Source organism: Dreissena polymorpha, chromosome 13 (genome assembly GCF_020536995.1).
Source record: "Dreissena polymorpha isolate Duluth1 chromosome 13, UMN_Dpol_1.0, whole genome shotgun sequence".
In the NCBI taxonomy this organism is placed as follows: domain Eukaryota; kingdom Metazoa; phylum Mollusca; class Bivalvia; order Myida; family Dreissenidae; genus Dreissena; species Dreissena polymorpha.
In genome coordinates, this window is record NC_068367.1 from 64904422 (window position 1) to 64928395 (window position 23974).

The 23974-nt window shown below is 36.2% G+C and overlaps 3 protein-coding genes across 9 annotated transcripts in view; 1 reads left to right on the forward strand and 2 right to left on the reverse strand.

Moving 5' to 3' along the window:
* LOC127855280 (DNA-directed RNA polymerases I, II, and III subunit RPABC1) overlaps positions 1-14036 on the reverse strand; it is a 29611-nt gene extending 15575 nt beyond the window's left edge. The window contains exon 1 of one of the 2 annotated variants that reach the window (XM_052390741.1): positions 13921-14036. In XM_052390741.1, coding sequence (XP_052246701.1) covers positions 13921-13977 — 57 coding nt within the window. In that variant the 5' untranslated portion in view covers positions 13978-14036. Of the gene's footprint in view, positions 1-4487; positions 4611-13920 lie in introns of those variants that run through there. The other variant, XM_052390740.1, reaches the window with a different exon arrangement.
* The window catches only part of LOC127855260 (transcription factor atf-2-like), a 132764-nt gene that overhangs the window by 13997 nt on the left and 94793 nt on the right, over positions 1-23974 (reverse strand). The gene's annotated exons all lie outside the window — the stretch shown is intronic.
* LOC127855281 (glutathione peroxidase-like) overlaps positions 18495-23974 on the forward strand; it is a 33769-nt gene continuing 28289 nt past the window's right edge. For 5 of the 6 annotated variants that reach the window (XM_052390743.1, XM_052390744.1, XM_052390742.1 and 2 more), the window contains exon 1: positions 18495-18557. In XM_052390743.1, coding sequence (XP_052246703.1) covers positions 18540-18557 — 18 coding nt within the window. In that variant the 5' untranslated portion in view covers positions 18495-18539. Of the gene's footprint in view, positions 18558-21077; positions 21177-23974 lie in introns of those variants that run through there. The other variant, XM_052390747.1, reaches the window with a different exon arrangement.

A 23974-nucleotide genomic window follows, 5' to 3' on the forward strand; every position in this document is an offset into this window, starting at 1 on the left:
AAAAAAATTTTTTTTGCTTGCCGAAAATTCTTTTCGCTAAATTTCTCCTTTCCGCTTTTTATCCTTTCTGGTTATTTGCGTCATTTAATTGAATGCTCTTTCAAGGATATCTAGAATAGCAATGAACAAAATGCTTACCGGTATTTATTTGAGTCGCCTATTTATTTGACATATGCATATGCGATTAATTAGACTATAAATACAATGAAACCGCTCCTGTTTTTCTTGTGTCCCTTTAATTAAATACGCTGCTGTCGTTCAGGATAGTTTGGGAGTAAAAAAACAAACAAATTAATTAATTCAATTTTAATTCGGCAATCGGCAGAGATGTGTAATATTATCGCCATATAACTAATTTTTAATTTATCACTCTTAAACTCAGATCGGTAAATATTCAGTAGAAAGATTTATTGACGGGTATTGTCACGTTTTTGTTTCATTTGCTTATCTCTTTATACGACTTTTCGACTGGTCGCTATTTTGCAGGCAGACGGCGATATTAAATGTGTATTCAAATTATACAACATCTGCGCATGAATGACCCAATATTATCCGATAGCTCCTCCCGTTCTCACGCTTCATTCGACAACGTAATGTCATGTGTAAGCAAGCTCAATGCTGATTGGCCCGCTACCATGTGCATTCAATAACAATAAGGTCAAGCGATGTCTAATCGGGTACAGACCGGGTTTCGTTAACTGTTCGAATTGCGAACACTTTCATAGAAACAAAGAGACAAATATAGAAAACCAGTCCGTATTAAAATGGCGGATGTTTTCAACGAAATTTTACTAGATTTTCGCAATTTCCCAAGTAAGATTTTTTCCTGAGCCAAATCCTCAATATTTTCGCAAATGACTCAAATGGCGAACGACAGCACGCACATTATTGTGTTATTATTGGAATAAATGCTCACTATTACAGGGCTCGCACTGTCGTACACCATTTGCGAAAGAATAGCAAATTTGACTCAAGAAAAATATAATTTGCGAATATGCTTAAATCTCGTTAAATTTCATTGAAAACAAATGCCATTTTAATCCAGAGTGGTTTTTTTAAATATTTTTCTCTTTGTTTCCATGAACGTTTTGAAGCGCATATGGTAGCTGGCCAATCAACATTGAGTTCGCTATCAGGTAATATTTGGTCATTCATGCGCAGATAATGGAATACACAGTTGATATTGACGTCTGCCTACAATATAACGGCCGATGGCAAAAGTCGTATTAAAAATTAGCAAATGAAAAGAAGCGTAACACGCAATAAATTATTTTTAAGCTGATCACTTTACAAATTACTACCGACTATCGATCTGAATTAAAGGATGATAATTAAATAATTAGTTACATGTCGAAAATGTTGCACCTTTCTGTTCTTGATTGAAATTAAAATGTTATAATTACTTTGTTGTTTTTTACTCACAAACTATGCTATTGTAAAGTAATATGTCAATCAAATAGTATATTAATTACGTAATTGCTAGGTTACTTGTTTTCATTTTCTGTAGTCAAACGATATGCACATTTTATTTCATGTGCAAAACGCGTACAATTTTTCAGACTGTCGTTTTTGGATAAAGTATTTTTCGTCAATTATATTATATTTTCGATGTTCTTCATAGAAAAAAAAGACTTACAAATACAAGTGAGGTGATACGGACGGTGCAGACAAATCTTTACCAATTTTCTTTCATGAGGCAGAAGACTCCAAGCTTTATTTGATAATTACCTTTCAGTTTTGTATATGTCAGAGTTCAATGTCAGAAAAAAAATTACAAAAAAAAAATCCCTTCCTACCTACTCACCCAAATTTACCTGGGTCGGGTTATGCCAAACAAACAATTTTTTAAGGGTGGCCTTGATTACACAAATTTATGTGACAAAGTATTCTATATTTAAAAATGCAAATTATTCTACAAATACGGTTCACCACCATGTTCTCTCCTTTACAATCATCTATTATTTGTTATTCAGATGTGACAGTTGACTAAGCTGTTAAAGAGAGGTTGAGACACTAGCCTCTTTTCCTATACATTCGACCACCTAAGGATTGAATTTCGCGCATGCGCGTTGTAAGGAAATATGATGAACTTAAACTGTGCTCAATTCATAGCCTGACATTCATTTGATTGTATTTCAACACAAAAGTTTAAAATCGATGCATAAATATTGTTTTACTTGCCTTTTGACCTTAACAACCGGATGTCAAAATCAGCTGGAGTTTCCTATACATTCGTTGCTTTTCATTGGCTCCTTTATTTGCGCACTGTGGTGGGGTTCTCGACGGGGAAATAAAGTTGTGATGAAGAAGAACGGAATGCTATTTGATTTTTGTAAAAAAGTTGTAATCAGTTTTAATAATCTAACGATAATGCGTAATAAACATGACCAGCAGAAGCTAGCAGATTTCACACTTTCAGTATTGAAACAATCTTCTCATGGATATAGTCTAAGTTTAACAATAATAACAAAACAATTCGGGTAGTAGTTTTCACACCACACACCTAGTAAATAACTTGGTCAACTTGAAAAAAATACAAACATTTTGAAGAAAACATTTTTAACAGTGGCAGTGCCCCAGATAATTATTTCGGTAATAGGGTTTTCACCCACTGATTTTGAAAAATAGGGTGATTTCATTCTTGGAATAGGGTGAAATGAGTTATAAGATGCATACAGTAAAACCATTGCTGCTTTACTTCTGTTGTAGCTGCACACAATTGTATTGATTCAATAAAACTGTAAACTAATATAATTAACTTTAATAAACTGATGTTTCAATCCTTAAAACTGTCAATAATATAAACTTTAAACTTAAAAAAAATCGATAACACGAATGATTCGGCACTTATTGACTCTTGCTTTCTTGGTTCGATAAAGTTAGCGATCGACACATATTTTGGCGCAACAATTGCGGACGTCTTTCTCTTAGACATTTTTATTACGCATCGTATTAGAAACTGAAAGTACAGACACTTTACAAATATTTGCACAATGAACGACGGATTAAGTCAGATTGAAAACGCATGTATGTCGTCGTAAATAATTTTGTCAGCCGCTTTATTTAACTATGAAATCTAGTCCGCAGAGCGTTTGAATAGCTTTGACTGTTTTATTGCCCCGTCATCCAGGCGCTTGCTGAATAAAAGCGTCGCCGCGTAACGAAAATAATCGCAAAAAAAAACGAAAATGAGCAAAGTTTTTTCGATCAAAGCTATTGTATCGTACGCATCAAATAAGACGAATGTGCGTAAGAGGCAAATCGGGTGTGTTTTCAATACGCATGATATTGTATTTCTTTGCGTTTTTAAACATTTTAATAGGGTGAAAGACGCAGATACGCAGCTTATCTGGGGCACTGCAGTGGGGGCAGATGAAAGTGTCTCCCCTTCGTAACTTCGCGGCTTATCCGACGGCCGCTTTCCCAACGTGTAGGCAAGTTCGCCAGCTAATCTTTGCATGCTGGTGTTTGAGTAGCCGTAGCCTAGTCTAGCAGAATTTTCAGCATGCTCAACTAACCCCAACTCTTCCTCCGATGAGAACATCGTCTCCTTTCCATAATTGTCACTGTCAATTCGACCATTGACCCTATCTCGCAGGGTGTTGTATGGAATGCCATATTTTTGGGCAGCCCGACGGATCGATAGTTGTTTATTATTTACCTCAACCTCTGCTTTGAGTACTTTTTCTGGCAAATAATTCTTGTATTTGGAATGGAATTTCCTTGGGCTCTATTATTAAAAATAAAAAATGATTTCAAATAAGATTGTAAGATGAAATGAATTGACGCTTTCATAGCGCTTAAATTGGATTTTAATTAACTGTGTCGCTGTTAAAGGCAATGCGCAAAATACAAATACCCCGTGTGCGGCCCCAAATACGTCATCAGCTTTTGCATCAACTTTTTCACGTGACTTACAAAACAAGTCGACACAAATGTGGGTCAAACAATGTAAACATTGGAGTTTAAAGCATACTCTAGCTTGAATTATTGATTTGAAGGTAAGATTTACATGTAGGATGTGGTTTAAATAACAGTACATACCGTTTTAGTGCGCATTTTTCAGTTTTCACACGAGCAACAAAGTTTCTGTCTAACTTGCAAAGAATTCGGTCACGCGCGTTGCTCGGATGATATGCAAATTAACACGAATAAAAAAATAACGAATGTATAGGAATGGTCGAATGTATAGGAAAGAAGGCTACATATATTTTGACGAACATCTATGAATAATTTCAATTAAGACTTGTGTGAAAAGTTGAATGCCTCCCACTTTTAGGGTGCAAACAAATACATAGGTTAAACAGGATTTAAAAAATATATGTCACGGGTGAGATAGCGAAATCGACAGTGCGTCAGTAATAACGATCACATATTCAGTTTTTACGGATAGTCCGAAACAAAACTATCCGAAATACATTGCACTCTGATTTGTCCGCAGATCATTTTTTCTATCATCATGAAATAAGTCATTTCGGGTGCTATACCTGCATAATTGTTTTCCTTATTCTCCATAGCTTGTAGGTTTCAGATTCATCATCCATTGTTATAAATATCGAGTTTTTGTGACACAGTGTTTCTGCGCAATGCCGCTTCCGGTAATGATGAGTTCTTTTACTTTCGTATTTGATAATTGTAATTTTCTAATCTAGTAATAATTAAAAAAAAATATAAACGAATATATAAATGGTTTTATTGAAATAATTAATAACTTTTCAATTCATATAAACAAACAAAATTCGGAATATTTTCGTACTCGAATCGACGGACTAGTCGTTCTGGGGGGGGGGGGCATCTCGAACTATTCGATATAAATATTAAACCGAATAAGACTCTTCGCGCTCACATCCCGTGCAATGCTAGCAAATCCAAATTGTGTTCCGAAATTTAATTAGTATGATTTGCGTCATGCTTTAACTTAATCACCATTCTATAATATTATTTATATAACTTTGAATACATAATTTAGCAAAAACGTTTGGTACATTTTAGGCCTGAAAGACACACTTTACATCTCATCAGAGACGTATATAATGTTATCTACGTCTCTGATCTCATTTAAAATCAAACAAAACAAAACTAATCAACTACAGCAACAGTTTAATAATCAGACGATTGGTGTATGTGTATGCTCATTATTCATGTTGTGCATTTTATTTACCCGCAACAACGCCCAGCAGATGAGATGCGAAGCCAGCAGGCAGTCGAGACGTCAATTAATGTGCGAGGCGTAATAAATGGGTTTGAACCAATGACCGTAATTGCAGGGCAATGCATTATCGTACTAAAACGACGGTATTGCTAATGTTGCAGATTTGCAATTTCGACGAACAACACGAACAACACAACAGCGCTTGAATTAAACGCATGCGAACCATCAAAACATTGTGGTTTTCGCTCATATTAAACCTGAGGGAAAAAGAAAACACATATTTTATATGTTACTGTTTAATAAATTGTATTATGTGTTTCGGTTACTAGTAACTTAATAATGCAAATTTCGAAGGTGAAATACAAATCGTCAATATATGTCTCCTAGGGCGCATGGAGCTAGCCATTTCAAAATACATAAATGCTAACGGGAAATGTATTTGCTCCTAAACCGCCATAGGACACGAAATACAAAGTCAAACAACCTGAATGCCAATAACATAATACTAGTTATTTGTTTGTTTCAATTGGCATCCCTTCAGAAATATTGTATAGGTATTTCTGGCAAGCTTTTTTCTGGTTAATCTTTTGAACATAAATTCGCGCTAGCGGGTGGAAACTGTCATAGGCTATTTTCCTATATTTTCGTGTGCAATTACATTTTCCATTTTACTGATTTCAATTATATTATCATCGTGTTGTTTATATTCTTTCTCTCTGTCTCTCTCTCTCACTCACTCACTCACTCACTCACTCACTCACTCACTCACTCTCTCTTTCTCTCATCATATATGCAACGATATTGATAATCATTATAAATTAATAATCATACAAAATATTATTCTCATTTTTCAAGTATTATTATTTTTCAAACATTAACATTCTTCCATGAAATCATAAAACAAAGAAATTATTAACTCATGAGAAAACTACTACTGTACTATTATTTTTGCTGGTATAATACTTATAAAATAGCGACAATCATAAATACATAATTCCTATATTTTGTTCGGACATTGTGCAGTTAAATAATTTTCCTAAATACGCTGAATTGAACTTACACGTGTAGTTAAAATGAATGAAAATAGCGCACAATATTTAAATCAAAACATTGGAGTTTCATTAAGAAATCGCGTCTTGTAAAATACGTTCTCGGGTTCTATTTCGGGGTTAACTCACTTACTTGACTTATTCCGTGAGACTCCTATTGGAGCATGGGGCTACAACATCACCACGCCAACGCACTCTGTTCTGAGCTGCTCTCTTAAGCTGGGTCCATGTCATTCCAGCGTCCTTCACTTCGCTCTCAACTGACCTCCCCTACTGTTTGGGCCGTCCCACATTCCCTTTTCCCTATGGGTTCCAGTCTAGTGCTCGCCTTGTGACACTGTCGACTGGTTTTTTAAGTGTGTGACCTATCTATCCCCATTTTCTTTTCTTTATGTCCAGGCCGACTGGATTCTGGTTGGTTCTGCTCCATAGGTCTGTGTTAGAAATCTTCTCAGGCCACCTGATGTTGAGGATGTGGCGCAAGCACTTGTTGGCAACTGTCTGTATCTTCTTGGTGATGGTGTTGGTAACCCGCCATGTTTCGGACCCATAGAGGAGGACTGCTTTCACGTTGGTGTTAAAGATGCGGACTTTGTTGCGCCGAGATAAGGCCTTGGAGTTCCAGTTGGGACGCAGTATGTTGAAAGCTACCCTTGCTTTGTTAATCCGGCTCTTAACGTCTTCATCTGCGCCGCCATCAATGTTAACCACATTTTCTAGGTACACATAGCGGTCGGTCTCTACCATATCTTCTCCCCGTAGCTGCAGTGGCTGATGTAGTCGGTTGTTCATCCTCATCAGCTCTGTTTTCTTGGTGTTGATTCTCAGGCCAGTTTTCTCTGCCTCTTCCGCTAGCCGTGTTCGCTTTGACTGTGCATGCTGTTGCTTGTGTGAAAGGAGGCCGATGTCGTCCGCAAAGTCAAGGTCCTCTAGGTGTTTGGTAAAGGTCCACTGGATGCCAGTGTTGCTGCCGTCTGTGATTCTTCTCATGACCCAGTCTATGACGATCAGGAAAATTGTCGGCGAGAGCATACAGCCTTGCCTCAATCCTGTCTTTACTGGGAAGGGGTCTGTCAGCTTTCCATTGTGGATGACCTGACAAGATGAGTCCTCATTAAGCTGCTGTATGATATTTATGAGCTTTTGCGGGATTCCGTAGTGATGCATCAACTTCCAGATGGCATCCCTGTCGACGCTGTCAAATGCTTTTTCAAAGTCAACGAAGGTGGTGTACAAAGGAGACTGCCATTCGATGGATTGCTCTATGATGATACGCAGAGTGGTGATATGGTCTGTACATGATCGGTCTTGTCTATATCCTGCTTGTTCTGTTCGCAGCCTATTTTCTAAAGCCTCCTTCAGTCTCTCTAGGATAATTCTGGACAGCAGCATGATTTCTCGCCAGTTTTCTCACTGAGAAAGGTCACCATTCTTGGGAAGGTTTACCAAGTACCCAAGCTTCCAGTCAGCTGGCACTTTCTGCTGCTCCTATATCTTCGCCAGAAAGGGGTGCAACATCTCTGCTGCTGTCGCATCTGTCTTTGGAGCTTCCGCTGGGATGCGGCCAGGGCCTTGTGCCTTGCCGTTTTTCAGGGACCTGATGGCTTTGATGATTTCTGCCTTGGTCGGTGGATTTTTGTTGATGCATAGGGGTTCTTCTGCTGGTGGAATGTCAAGAACTGTTTACGGCGTTGGTCTGTTGAGAATTTCTTCAAAATGTTCCGTCCATCTTTTCCTTTGCCCCTCATCACTTGTGATGATTCTCCCATTCCTGTCCTTGACTGGCTTACTTGGATTGAAACGCTTCCCTGACAAGGCCCGGGTAATCTCTTAGACTCTCTTCATGTTGTTCTGCTACGCTGCTGTTTCTGCCTCTTCTGTCAAGTTGTGTACAAATTCCCTTTTGTCATGTCTTGCGTTTTTCTTCACTTCCCGGTTCGCCTCCCAATACTGTGCTCTGAGGTCGGTTTTCTGTTGTTGGTCACTGCAGCTGTTAATTGTCTGTTTCAGCTCCCTCCTCTTCTCTATCTTCTCCCATGTTCCATTCGTCATCCATTCCGTATGCTCCCTCACTTTCTTCCCAAGAACTTTGTTGCATGCATCCTTCTAGGTATTCTGTAACTCTGTCCAGTGGAACTCTACTGTCTCTAGGCCCAACTCTGCCAGCACCTCGAACCTATTCCTGACTTCACAGTTGAACTCTTCCGCTTTCTTTTTGTCCTTTAAAAACTGTATGTTGTATTTGTAGAATGCTCTTCCTGAAGGGTCACAGAATGATCTCAGCTTGGTCCTCAGTATTGCCACTAGCAACTGATTGACAGAGGCTGCGTCAGCGTCCTACTCTGAAGTCCAAGACACTTCGTCTCCACTTTCGGTCAATGTTGAAGTGGTCAATCTGGTTTTCCGTCTCTCCATCAGGTGAAGTCCAAGTGGTCTTGTGGATCCTTCTGTGGGGGTAGATGGTGCCACCTATTACTAGGTCATTTAAAGAGCAAAAGTCTGTGAACAGCTCTCCGTTCTCGTTGCAGGTACCTACGCCATGTCTGCCCATGATGAATTCTTTGCTTGTGTTGTCTTCGCCCACCTTAGCGTTCAAGTCCCTCATGACGATTTTTATGTCTCTGCGCGGAGTCCGGTCTAGAACGGACGGCAAAGAACTGTAGAAATCTTCCTTCTGCTCTTCCTGGGCTGTGTTTGTGGGTGCATAACACTGGATAATGGTGTCTTGCTTCCCTTTGAGTTGAACCTCGCTGCCATAAGTCTGGGTGTGACAGGTTCCCATGACATCAACGCTCTCGCAGCCTCTGGCGCCAGCATTAGTGCGACTCCTTGATTGTGATCATGTTCCATGTCTTTATGTCCGGAGTAGATGATGGTTTCTCCTGAATACAGTTTGGTCTGGCCGCTCCCATTCCATCGGGTCTCGCATAATCCCAGAACGTTAATGTTGTATCTTTAATCTCTCTGGCCACTTGTGCTGATTTGCCACTCTCATATAGGGTTCTGATGTTCCATGTCCCTATCCTGGTCTTGGCCTTGGTCGTAAGAAGACTTGTCGGCGGGCTGGCTTCCTGAATGCTTTCACCAGCATGCGTCATGGACTCCACTGAAGACGTGTCTTCCCGTCCAGGCAGTTGTTGAAGTGTAGCTGTTGTCGTTGCAGTTTCTGTATCGTCGCTTTTTTACGGGGTGGGGTTGCTAGCCCCACGCCCAACCATCCTCCTTTTGTAGACGGGTTTGGGACTGTCCTAGGCGGAGTTTCGGGGTTAACAATAGATTATTATACACCATAATCAGCAACTCGAAATCGAACGCGTTCCTAAATGCGTGTAGTACAAAATCGTTATCCTACTGTTTTATTATTGTGTTATGATATATAGTTAAGTGTAATATATCAAAATGCGTGGAATCGAATTTCCTACAAGATCATGCCAAAATAAAGATAAATGCTATTTACACAAAAAGTGTTCTTGTTAGCGAAATTTGTGAAGTTGCATATCTGATACGAGTCGTGTGAGAAGGCGAGACAAAAATTGTAGCTTCATCTCGAAATCTTGAGACGGTCTCGAGAAATGGACATAAACCGATGTATCTTAAAATCTCACCTCCCTATTGATAGAAATGACGTTCGATTTGTGCATTGTTTTGTAGTTTAAAAGTCAATTCGCTAACCTGCTCAGCTAACGACCAACACATGAAATACATTTCAACATTTTATTGCAGACTCATGCAAGTAAACAAACAAGCATAGAATAGAATAACATATTTAGACAATCATACAGTATGACATATATAGTCGCAAATATAAAACAAACAGCAAGTAACATACTATAACAACCATCAATACAGTACATAAAGGACATAAAAGTTACTAAAGCTTAATTCGTATTGAAGGGAACACAAATAGCCTGAAAATAAGTGATTAAATAAAGTAGTAGGTAAATTCATATGAACAAAGTCAAAACATCTAGTCTGTCAAAAGCATTCGCACCCAACCAGTAACGTCAGCTCCACACATAGCGCAGCCTTCCCCGGACATCATCCTGCAGCAGGTTTCATAATAAGTGTGCGCAAATTTTGTTAAGGTACATTTTTTTCTGCATCGTAGCAGATGGTGCATGTCTTTTAGGCTCGAATAGCCACTTCTTTCTATAAAATAAGCATTCCTCTAAGCAAATCTAAAGCCTGCTTCTTTTCAAATTGAAGCTGCGATATGATCCTTTCTATTTCCCCTTCCTGTTGGATTTTTAACACGCGTTCGCGTTTAAACCACTCCTCCTCAAAGTAACGCCCACTAACTAAATGTCAAGTCACTTCTTGCTGATCAGATGAAGTCATCTGTACACTAGTTATTGAGTCTAGACATCATTTTTGTGCAGACTTCTCGACCTTCCTTTGTCGCTGCTGTTCACAAACCCTGCTATTTCACTTTCGAGCCTGTTCAAGAAAGTTTCAAGTACCGGTAAGCAAAATTGGTTAGAGTAAACTGACACCTTTTTGCACATTTATTGAATAAAACATCTTTTTCCACATATGATATTCGAGAATGAGATAAATTCATGTTAATTAAGTCTGTAAAATTTGGTTAATGTAAAATTGTGAGCCTATTTCAGAAATCGCTGATCAAAAATATATTGAAATTATTTTCAAACCATGGTCACCTTTCAAAAATTGTAAAGATTAATCTTGAAAATTTAGTCTTAATTTCAAATGAGCGCAATTTGATTTTTTAACAGTTTCTTTAAATTTAAGATGGATCCTTCAATTACACATTAAACATCATGTCTATTACAGTAAGGATGTACCTGTTGGATCATTGACATGGGCAACCAAAACAATGAGGTCACTTCTACTGGGCTTCCTTTCACTGTAATTTAAATGTGTCAAATTAAATAGACAATCAATACACATTCACAGCAAAACTCTCCAACATTAACACATGATTTCAACTAAATTATTTAGCAGGACTTTTATCAAATCTAAATTAAAAAAAAAAATTCTTTACTTAAGATTTTACATCAACACCAGGGACCTATACAAACGTATAGGTTCCTGATCAACACCAATGTCAGCAAAGAGTCTCCAAAATTCAAAAATAAATAAAATAACTAGTATTAACTACCAACATGTACATGTAGCTACTTTAATACTGTATCCTTTTCCGTGCTTTCAAAATAACTTGGATTTCTCACATAAAGTTGATAAACTATATGTAGAGACTGATTTATTTGATGTGTCTTGCATATTTACATTTTGGCTTTCTGAATATGTTTGATTTTAGATTGTTAGACAAAGTCCACTGTCAGAATCATTGCAACATCAAATGCAGTTTAATTAGTGAATACAAGGCAAATAACAAAACTATATCAGTTTTATAGATAAGTGATAGACATTTATATTCATCCAAAGGAGATCATAACTGCAAAAGAAGAAACCAAAGTTAGAGCACTGCACTATTATAATTGACTTGCCAACTACCCGGTAGGCTTTCTACTTTTGAATATTACTTGCTCCCATCATGGGCAAGTGGGTATCTGCTCAAGTAAACCCCCGAATCATGAAATGATTTTACAAATAACTCAGTCTGCAAAATAGTGTAAATGTGATTAAATTATTAAGGTATGTGGCCTGTTTGCACTAGATTAGCTATATTTTGCTTACTTTCTGATTCAGGCAGACTTAAAATGATAGTAGGGCCTTAAACAGATGCAGGCTGACATCCTTTGTGATAACTCATTGGATGGTAAACTTTGTACATTGTAAGTAACTGAATGATGTTTCACTCTAGAACTTATATTCAATCATTCATTAAGCACTTTTCAAAGAGGTACGTTCTTTATTACAAAATTACAAATAAAGTTTGCTCTTTTTATCAAGTAATGTTACTCTATCAGGGGTGTCAATTGTCCAAATTTTAAAATCCGGAAAATTATGCCTAGGGTTTGGGAACACAGGTCCCCAACTGGGATAAAGGGCAGTGCCCCCTCCCACCCCCCAGGCCCTCTCTAATTGTACTGCTTGATGGTATTTCTAGTTGCAATTTCTGCTGAACATTATGTGAAATATATAACCACGTAATCAGACCGTCCGCATCACCACATGTGTATTCGTCATTATAGGTTTGTTTATGATGAACACGAAAAACTTATTAAATCAGCAAAAAATGCTATATCCGAAAACAACAATCTGAAAAATGTCCGTGTTTTGCACATGAAATTAAAATATGCATATCTTTTGAATGCTGTAAAATAAAAACCATTTACCTAGCAAATACGTTATCAATATATAATTTGGTTAAAATATTGCTTTGCAATATGCTATTGAGCTGCTTAAAGTTGCTAATCGATCACTTAGAATATTTCATGATCTAGCGGACATGTGAAACATTTTGTTAACTTGTAAGAATTTCGGAAAGTAGCAAAGATGATGAAGCTTTAGCAAAAAATTTAATTTCGTTCACAACTGACGAATTCCCCCCCCCCCCCCCCCAATAAAAATATCTAATAGGATTTTCATTGATCTCAAAATTGACCCTGGTCGGCTGAAATCGGGATTTCCGGAATAATCCAGAAAATTGACATCCCTGTCTATAGTTGTCAAAACTCAATAACAGCTTGTTGGGTGTACATGTACTTACCAAAAACTTGATAATTCAAAAAAGGTTTACGGGGTAGATATCTTTAAAGGGTGGAGTATAAAAATGGAAGAGGCTGCATATATTAAAAGGGTGGGACAAAAAATGGAAGAGGGTCATTCTACTTTAGCCTAATCGCTACAAAAGCATACCTAGGTTTGTCACTGAACTGTCCTTTTAACTCATCTAAAGTTTGGTCCAACTCATCTTGTGTTACCAGGTAGCCCCTGTTGTGACACAGCTTAACAGACAATACAGAAACTTGATATATTAATGAATAACTAGATGTATAAAGACACTTATTGCCATAAAACACATATTTTAACATGGACAAAAGCACCATTTTTGTTTAAAGAATTTGATTCAAAGGGCCATAATTCTGTATACAAAATTACCTCCTTTACGATCATATACACATGAACATTCTTTAGCTGTGTAAGTTAGATTAAATTATGCAAAAATGTAAATTTAGATGTCCACACACTTTTAAGAAGAAAAGTGAAACTATAGTCTAGAGTGAAAAATTGACATGAGGCATAATTCTTCATAAATTGGAAGCAAACTTATTTCCTCTTTGATGACCATTCAAGTAATCACCTACACATGTAGGTCTTTTAGCGTTGAAAGCCGTTAGAGGAGTTGATTACACAGATTTTATGTGACAAAGTATTCTATTATTAAAAATGCAAATTATTCTACAAATATACGGTTCACCACCAATGTTCTCTGCTTTACAATCATCTACTATTTGTGACTCAGCTGTTACAATTAACTAAGCTGTTTAAGAGAGGTTGAGTACATATATTTTGACGAACATTAATGATAAATAATTAAGACCTGTGTGCAAAGTTTAATGCCTCCCACTTTGAGGGTGCAAACACATACAAAGTTCAAAAAATAATAAGAGTTGTAAAAATATATGTCACAGCTGAGATACCGAAATTGACAGCGCGTCAGTAATAACGATCACATATTCAGTTATTATGGATAATCCGAAACAAAACTATCCGAAATACAGTGCACTCTGTTTTGTCCGCAGATTTTTTTTTCTATCAACGTGAAATAAGTAATTTCGGGGGACATACCTGCATAATTGTTTTCCTTATTCTCCATAGCTTGTAGGTTTCAGATTCATCATCCATTGTTATAAATCTTCAGTTTTTGTGACACAGTGTTCTGCGCGATGCCGCTTCCGTTAATGATGAGTGCTTTTATCTATCTATCTTTGCTCTTTCGAGCATTATAGGCAGAGGGACATTATCGAGTCCGTTTCCTGGGAAGAACCAGTACTAGGTGTCTATGGAGGAGATAATGAAAACGCTCCCCGAGTGGGGTTCAAACCCACGAACTCCCGATCGCTAGGCGGACACCTCATCCACCACACCACCGCGATCTCTCGTATTTGATAATTTTACTTTTCTAGTCTAGTTATACTTTCCAAAAAAACATTAAAGCATATAAATTATTTTATTGAAATAATTTATAACTTTTAAATTCATATGAATAACAAAATACGGATTACTTTCGTACTCGACTGGACGGATTCTCACTCATTTTTTTTTTTGGGGGGGGGGGGGCGGGCATCTCGAACTATTCGATATAAATATTAAACCTAATAGAAGACTATTCGCGCTTATAGCACGTGCAATTGAAGCACATCCACATTGTGTTCCGAAATTAAATTTGTATTATTTAGGTCATGCTTAAACTTAGTCAGCATTCTATAATATTATTTATAGAACTTTGAATCACTAATTTAGCAAAAAGGTTTGGTATATTTAAGGCCTGAGAGTCACACTTTACATCTCATTTAAAAACAAACAAACTCAAAACTAGCGAACTACCTTAACAGTTCAACAATCAGACTATTGGTGTATGCTCATTACTCATGTTGTGCATTTAATTTAAAAGCAACAACGCCCAGCTGGTTAGTTGCGAAGCCAGCAGGCTGTCTGAGACGACAATGTGCGAGGCGTAATAAGTGGGTTTGAACAAATGACCGTAAATGCTGGGTAATGCAAGAATTTATTATCGTAATAAAACGACGGTAATGCTAAATAATAATGATATTGCAGATTTGCAATTTCGAAGAAAAAAATGTTCAAAACACGAATGCTCAACTAGCAATTACAAACAGCTTTTGTCTATATCGGTATTAAAACTGTGTTATTGATGCGTTCACATCCCACAATACAATTAAACGCATGCGAAGTTCAATTCATTGGGTTTCGATCGTATTAAACGTAAAAAATAAAACACATATTTTATTATGTGACTGTTTAATAAATTGTACATTATGTTTCGGTTAACTTAAAGGGATCTTTTCACGGTTTGGTAAATTGACAAAATTGAAAAAGGTTGTTTCAGATTCGCAAATTTTCGGTTTAGTTATGATATTTGTGAAGAAACAGTATTACTGAACATTTGCCATGGTCTAATATAGCCATTATATGCATTTTTTGACGATTTAAAAACCTAAAAATTATAAAGCGTTGCAACGCGAAACGATTGAATAATTTGGAGAGTTCTGTTGTTGTCTAGTTCTTCTTGAATGCTCTGAGCTTTTATGAGTACATACGTACAGCTCATCCCAGGACCCGGAGGGTCAATAGCTGGGAGTTGGATTATTGCAACTATTTTGTTCGTATAAATTTGTGAAACTACGAAGATTGCTTATATAACGTATAAAATACACTTCTTATGTATGCTTGGCAGGATAGCTTAGTTGGCTAGTGCGTTTTTACTTCAGGATTCCGGAGGTCACTGGTTCGAGCCCTGCCGCAGGTTACTTTTTTTTCCTTTTTTAAATTTTATTTTTGATGGTTTACTGGAGCTTTTAAAATTAAATGTTTACATTTATCAATATAAAGCATTTAATGACAAACTTCAAAACATGCCAAAATCTGTGAAAAGGCCCCTTTAAAAATGCAAATTTCGAACTACAAAGTTAGACCACATGGTTGCCGATAACATACTACTACTATTTTTTATTGACATCCCTTCATAAAAATAGTAATAGTATAGATTATTCTGCCAAGCTTTTTCTGATTAATCTGTTTAACATAAACGAAACGACATATCCCCTCTCTTTTTAGGATTTTAAATGACAGACATCATCCAAATCTCTTTGCAACAAGTCTTCCTTTACATGTATACCTTGTCTTGCCTCGCTTTCCTGTCATCATGTTGTCGCGTCTAACGCAAAGTCCCGACCGCAAAGTAGTAAATAATATGTTTAAAATATGCTGTGAACAAAAACGTCTATAGCGCAGAGAAAATGCCCTAAGCGCGCCGTGTTCACGCGGTGAGCAACTTCGTACTTCAAAAACTAAGACACCGAATCAGATCTTAAAACTAACTTGATGCCAAAGAAAATGTATAACTCAAATTCGATGAAACTTGGTTTGAGTGTTTACCAGAGCATAATCTATGTCAAGTTCAAATCAGGGTCGTTTGAGGTAAATAAAAAACTATTCACCAGTTAAGGCATTAGAAAACTCTATAATTGCGAATAGCCTATAAATGTTTGAAACGATACCTTATCCCAATTTTCAAAGTCTTGTATGACGAGCCAATGTAGTAGCCAGAGGTGAGGTATTCTAGGCATTACTTAAAACAACATTCTTTCGTTTTAGAGGCCAGTTAAAGAACATTCTAACACGAAATAGCCAAATTCATTATCTAACATTAGCTTACTTAGTACCAGATAATATTTTTCGCAATACATGTATGCTTATTCTTTTATGAGTACTGTAATAATACACATTAGTTGTGAGTGCTCACGAAGTAGCAATTAAGAAATCGGAATCTGGTGTCAGATTATAGAACGCATGGCTGTATACATATAAAATGCGTTCCATTTTGTATGTGTGCCGAACCTAACTGTGGTCCCTCCATTTTCATGAACGCCGTGGGTGCGAGGTAAGAACGCAGAAAGACGTCAAGGGAACGCAAGGAACGCCTCAGGTCTTCTAATGACGCGAACAATTAAGTCGCATTCTAAAAAAACTGCGCATAATACATGTGCGTAAAGTGTCGTCCCAGATTAGCCTGTGCAGTCCGCACAGGCTAATCAGGGACGGCACTTTCCGCGTGTATGACATTTTTCGTTAAAATGAAGTATCTTCTTAGCAAAAATCCAATTTAGGCGGAAAGTGTCGTCCCTGATTAGCCTGTGCGGACTGCACAGGCTAATCTGGGACGACACTTTACGCACATGCATTAAACCCAGTTTTCTCAGAACGCGACCCAATTAATAACTGGGAGGGCGGGACATTGTATTGTATAGGATTTCCTCAAAACGCGCATGTTGCACAAATGCAAATAAAACCGGAACCGCAAATAAGTGATTCGCGCACTCTTGGGACTACTACGAAACATACGGCATTCTATTGTGCCCATTTGGTTCTTTTGTCTCCTATAGCTTTTGTGGCCGACCATACGACGGTCAACATGTTCTTCGGAGCAATGTTCTTCGTGTTTCTTCGGTGTACCTTCTATGATATGTGTGTTTATACTATGTTCATAGCACGATTTTACCCACACCATAAGTTTCGCTGGCGAGCAAATATTAATCGAATTTTAAACGCTGTGTTCGCGGTACGGTTCTTAATACGCCGTGCACATTTGTCATACACATACAATTCCGATGCATTGTGGATATCCATGCGTTTGAATACAAATTAAACACGTTTTACTTCGGATAGAAAGATACAGCTATATATGACAAAAAACATCATGTAATTTCGTCGATTAAGTTTTGAAAAAAGTGATCGTATTTTGATTTTTTTTTATATCTGAAGCGTTGCCGTAACTTATTTACCTTAACAACTGCATCAAGCATTTTAAATAACTTCAGTAGTAAGTTCAGTAAAGTTCCAATAAACCAGGATGTCCTGGCAGCGCAAACGTGGGTATACACTCCCTCCTCATCGGTTTTAATTACCCGGGTTCGCCCCCTCCCCCCCCCCCCCCCCCCCGTCCCCACCCTAAGGTGAGTTTTCCTTCGGTTCTCTTGAAAGAACAAGAGTGCAACTACACTAAACAAATTGATGTAAACGTTTTAATTTTCATTGCATTACTACGGCTGTAGTGTGAGATAGAGCGTTTAAACATGCACATTTCCTTTTTTATTCGTTTTCGGAAACTATAGTTTATCATAAAGGTATCAATGACTCACACACACACACTAAACTGTCTGGTTATTCTCGAGGCAAAAGCCCATTATTAAGAACATTAGTAGGCGTTTTAATTTATTGCTACATACACGTCTATCTGGTCGCAAGCCTACTCATACTTCCGCGATTTTTTAAATAGGCCATTCATTTTTAATTCATAGTTGAACAACTACTATTTGCGATTATGTTTAGGAATCATTTCCTCTACCAAAAACTAATGAAAGATGTGGAGTTGAAAATAACTACTGGGAAAACAAACAAATCTTAGAATTGAAGAAAACACAACGCCTTTTCAAATTTATCTTTTCATACTCGGCTATCATATTTATTTGGTGTTGTATGTGCATTATTTATGGTTTGTTTCATAAATCGCGTTGGTGTTATACTGATATGCAAAACAACTACGAAATGGCCTCAAGATGTGTAAGATGTAACGAAAACTGCACGTTGGGGTTTAAATGTTCGTTCTCTATCGTCTTGAATCAGTAAGCAGAGCGGAGTTATGGTGTTTTAATCAATTTTGGAGTATGTCGCTCCGTAAATCTGTAAGTATAACATAAGGACTACCGGTATATATGCAAAATGTATTTGATACTGGATTGTGTTTACAATATTGTTGAATTATTGATGATACTACTTTAAGTCACATACTAGTAGTCCACCAAATTAACCACAATTAATAGAGCAAACTATTTTGCATAAAAAGAGAATAAATTTAGTGTTTTAATGGTAAAATATTGAATTATTTGGATTTTTTTATTTTAGTTATTGGAAATTTATGGACCACTGAACTAAAATATAAAAATCAAACGACATTACAAAATACAAATATATGCGAAATAGACGAGACGTTAGGGTGTGTTTTATCTGGAGCTATGCCTTTTTAGCAATGTTTTCTTTACGGGTATGTAAATCTGTAAAAAAAATAATTAGTTAATACATTAAACAAGATCTGTAGTAAAGTAAAAGTAATTGGTATCGCGATATGTTCTATACTACCTAAGGTTAGTATAGGCCTGATCACACAGGCTTAAAAATTCTATTTAGTTTATGTCAGTGGTGGTTATCATTTAAAGGGGCCTTTTCACAGATTTTGGCATTTTTTAACTTATTAATTAAATGCTTTATATCGATAAATGTAAGCATTCTATCGTAACAGCTCCAGTAAAAAATCAAGAATAAAATTTAAAAAAGGAAATGAACATTGCCCGGTCCAGGTTTCGAACCAGTGACCCCTGGAGTCCTGCCAGAGTCCTGAAGTAAAAACGCCTTAACCTACTGAGCTATTCCGCCGAGTACATACGTGACGTATTTTATACCTTATATAAGCAATCTTCGTAGTTTCACAAAATTTAACGACAAAAACAGAACTCTCCAAATTATTCAATCGTTTCGCGTTGCAACGCTTTATAATTTTTAGGTTTTAAAATCGTCAAAAGATGCATATAATGGCTATATTAGACAATGGTAAATGTTCAGTATTACTGTTTCCTCACAAATATCATAACTAAAACGAAAATTTGCGAATCTGAAACAACTTTTTTCAATTTTGTCAATTTACCAAAGCGTGAAAAGATCCCTTTAAGATCTATAATTATATGTTCTTTCAGTTTACGATTTAAACGGCTGAACGAGTACGCGGGTAATAATGATGTTATTGATATAAAGAGTCCCGAACCGGTACCCAATAGAAATGAGACGATACATCGTTCATTTATGAACTGAGTTTATTTACTGTGCATCTTTCTTAAAAATACACGAGCCTCGCTTTGCGAAAACGTGACTTAACCCTTTACCACGTAGATATATATTTTTACGCATTTGTAGCCCATCAGAAAGTTAAATTTTATTAAAGACCTTTCTTAATAAATCCAAGTTTTACATGTTTCAGTTCCAAACCTTAGATGCTGGTGTGCAGCAAACAGCATTAAACCAGTACAGACTGCGATTTACTCGCAGGCTGTTCTGGTTTTATGCTGTTTGCAAAAGCCATTTTCACTTTGCTTCTTATGGGGTAAAGGGTTAACGCATGTGGGTAAAGTGTCGTCCCAGATTAGTCCGCATTTAAAGGAAGTCGATCTCTTCTTTGCAAAAATTCCGGTGGATAGTCTTGTCCCTGATTAGCATGTGCGGATTGTACATGCTAATCTAGGATGAAACTTTACGCACATGCATTAAACCCCGTTTTACCAGAGCGCGGCTCATTAAATTTGACAGTCGGCTAATATTAAAAAAGTTGCGGTTTATTTCTAAGCAGCCTGGCTGGACGTTATATCTCTCTTGATCGCCCATCATTTGTGGCAATCGTAGTGTGTTTGTATACTGTCTCACGACCATATGTTCATCGTCAACTTTATTGCCATCAGGTGTGTCTGTTTTGATGTGCACACACAATTTTCAACAACAAAAATGCCTTTAAAAGATAAATCGACGTTAGAATACATGCTTAGTAGGAAGGCCCTATGCTTAAGACTAAACAAGGTGCTCAAGGTTATCGGCAAAGGGATAGCTCGGATTTCCTTTACTTAATATTTTACCTTCAGAAAAATGTTGTACATTTTTTTTTATGAAATAACATCGACTGGAGACAACAGGAACAATCCCTATATTAATGGATATTAACATATTTTTTCAGTTTATTTATTGCAATTACTTAGCCTGTATTATTCTTTATTCGCCATGTGATTGTGTCAGCATGAACAAGTTATAGTAAACGTATAAGTACATTTCAAATACATCGTTCCCGCTCTCGTATTTTAGAATTGTCAACTAATTAATTTAAGGGACCCGAATCGGTTAAAATGTAAAATACATACAATCCATTTTAGTGTACTATATATAGTACTTAGCCCATTTATAAAAATACAGAAAAAGTACCTTTGAATCTTTGTACTTAATAAGATATGATTTCATCATATATTTCCCCTTATTCAGATTTTATGTTTAGCACATAATACTCCCCCCCCCCATTTTTAACTAACAATTTCATTCTCTTGGTTAGAGAATGTTACTGGAATTAGTGCAATGTAACCGTCTTGAGAGTATTTTTCAAATAACGTTGAGAAAGTCCCCGTTATCTGTTGTGTTTACATAGAATGCTAAAACCCGTGACACTGTTTCGCTATCGGTTGAAGGGAATAGCTTGTCTTTTAGCGAAAACTATGGTAGGTCATTATTTGTAACATAATACTTTCTTGAACGTTCTTTTTTAATACGATATCAGATTTGATAAAATCATAAATATATCGATATTTATAGAGCTATATCGTTGTTGTTTAAAAACGAGCTTGTTATAATTAAATGTCATTGATCAATAAAATCGTCGGTTTTTGCATTTATTAGCAAAAATATTTTACATGATTTCAAACGTCTTAGGATATTTTATCTATTAAATAGCAATTGTCCTTAACACAAAAGTTCACCTTAAAAACTAATGAATTAGTATATTAATATTTGTTATTGGCTAATCAATAAAGGTATGAGTTTATTGATGGACATTAAAGGGGCCTTTTCACAGATTTTGGCATGTATTGACATTTGTCATTAAATGCTTTATATTGATAAAGGTAAACATTAGATCTAAAAAGCTCCAGTAAAAACAAGATAAAAATTAAAGAAAGAAAAAAAGTAACCGTCAACAGGGCTCGAACCACTGACCCCTGGAGCTTTATAATTTGCAGGATTTTATATCATCAAAAGATGCATATAATGAATATTTTAGAACATGGTAAATGTTCAGTATTACTGTTTCCTCACAAAAATCATAACTACAACGAAAAATTGCAAATCTGAAAACAAAAATTGTCAATTAACCAAACGTGAAAAGGCCTCTTTAAGACCATCCTTTAGTGTCATTGTGTGTTGTTTTCCTTCAAATCGTAAAATCATTGGGATTCTCATTTATAGCTTTAACAAATATCTGCAGCGAAGCACTGTCAAGCACCTTTACAAAAGACTAATAAATAGTCTACATTTAACACAAATTAGTCATGTTTGATATTTACTCCTATAAATATGAGGTCGGTACATTGCAGCGATTTATTTGCCCAATTGAGAAAAGTACTGGTATTAGCCCAATTGGGAAAAATTTCAGCGAAAAAATCCTGTCATTGGAAATTTTTTTGTCGTGATTCCCTTGTGAAGTCTTCACATATGGAAATTATTGTATTTCTATTTGATTTGTTGTCAAGTTGTCAATATTATATTAAATTAGGTTCAAGCCATAGAGCTGCATAGGAAAGCTAACTATCTTTTTTGATGTTTTTTTTTCACAAGGAATCCATATGGTGCATTAAAAATACTTTATCTCAACAAACAACCAATAAGCTATTGAGGTTTAAAAGAAACATTTATAGTTTATTGTCCAGTAAAAATCAATACCGCAGACAAATACAAATAGCATACATTGTAATAAAAAGCTTTTCAGGGGTTTCACTGGCCCAAAAAAAGTTGTCGCATTTATCGCGGTGTGAAAACCGCCCGTAATTCAAACTTAATCAATAAGGACAATCATTTAAGGAACCTTACTACATTAATGAATAATGGCATTTACTATATTTTTATTACTCTGAGAAGTATGTTAATACATAAATAACAATAAGTACATGAACCTTCATAAGTCTTAACATTAAAAGCTTTATTTTTATATAAATAACATTTTATCCACTTGATAAACCAGATAACCAACATAATATAATAACGTTAACAATAATGAAACAGTTTGCTGCATAAATGTTTCAGAATTACTTACCGGGTATTAAAACCTAGAATCACACAAATATATATCATCTGAAAGAAAAAATAAATCAAACATCAGAAAATAAAGCATCTGAATTCAAATTGTGAAACAGTTTATACAGTTGGTCATTTGGACATGATATACATCAACTTCTGTTTATTATCAAATTTCACAAATTCTAAAGCAACACCTTTTGTTAAAAGGTTTTCTGTTAGTTGTGGTGGTGGTTGATTTTCAGGTTCAATTAAATGAATATTTTTTCACATCTATTTCTTGACAGAAAGGCCCAGGATAATTGCCACCATCCATTCTTGTTGTCTGAAATAACACAAAACATATTTGTACAAACTATATACAACAAATCAACACATAAATGTCACTTCCTTTGATTTAATTAATATAATATCATTATTGATCTTCGTGACATTTTATCCCAGGATAACATACTTGATAGTTCAATGCCTTAAAGGAGCTGTTAATTCGATAATAACCCCGATAAACTTGACTATTTTATTTGGACTTGCATGGTTTGAAATCGTTTTAAAATTGTTGATTTTGAAATTTTTGAACTTTTGGTATGAACCAGTTCGGAACAAAACCGAAGTTTCGTACCCATTGAAAATAACGAAAAAACACATATTATATGCACAAATTCGTCACTACAACTAGATTAAACAACACATAAAATTTTAATCTCTAAAATATGACCGTATTTGTGCGTAAAATATGGAATGTTTAAAATTGTTTCAGGATTTCATTTGACGGTTGCATAATTATTGGGAAATTAGCTGACTTTGCTGATGAAAGCGTTGTAGCGTTCTTCAACTTCTTGCACAAACAATGATGGCGTATCTGTTGGTAAATTTCAGCACATGTACACGATGAAGGAGGTTCACGTATTAATGTGGGTAATTAAAACTGGGTTTATTATGATGATTTATAACTCATTTGAACTTTTTTGAAAACCCGGCAAGCGTTTCGTGTTTAAAAGCCACCTTTTGGCATCCGAAAAAAAAAGATTTATAATAATTTTTTTTTGGGTTTCGTCAAAAATTGGAGTCGGCGGGTCCGAAAATCATTTTATTAAAAAATTCTGGCCTAATGCGTAAATGTTGATGTGACATGTCCATTTGGCAAGATTAAATTACAAACAATATTCACAGTGGAATGGGTAGTTGACAATGTGATCAGCTGGTATTTCGAACAACACCGCATCCCCAGTAA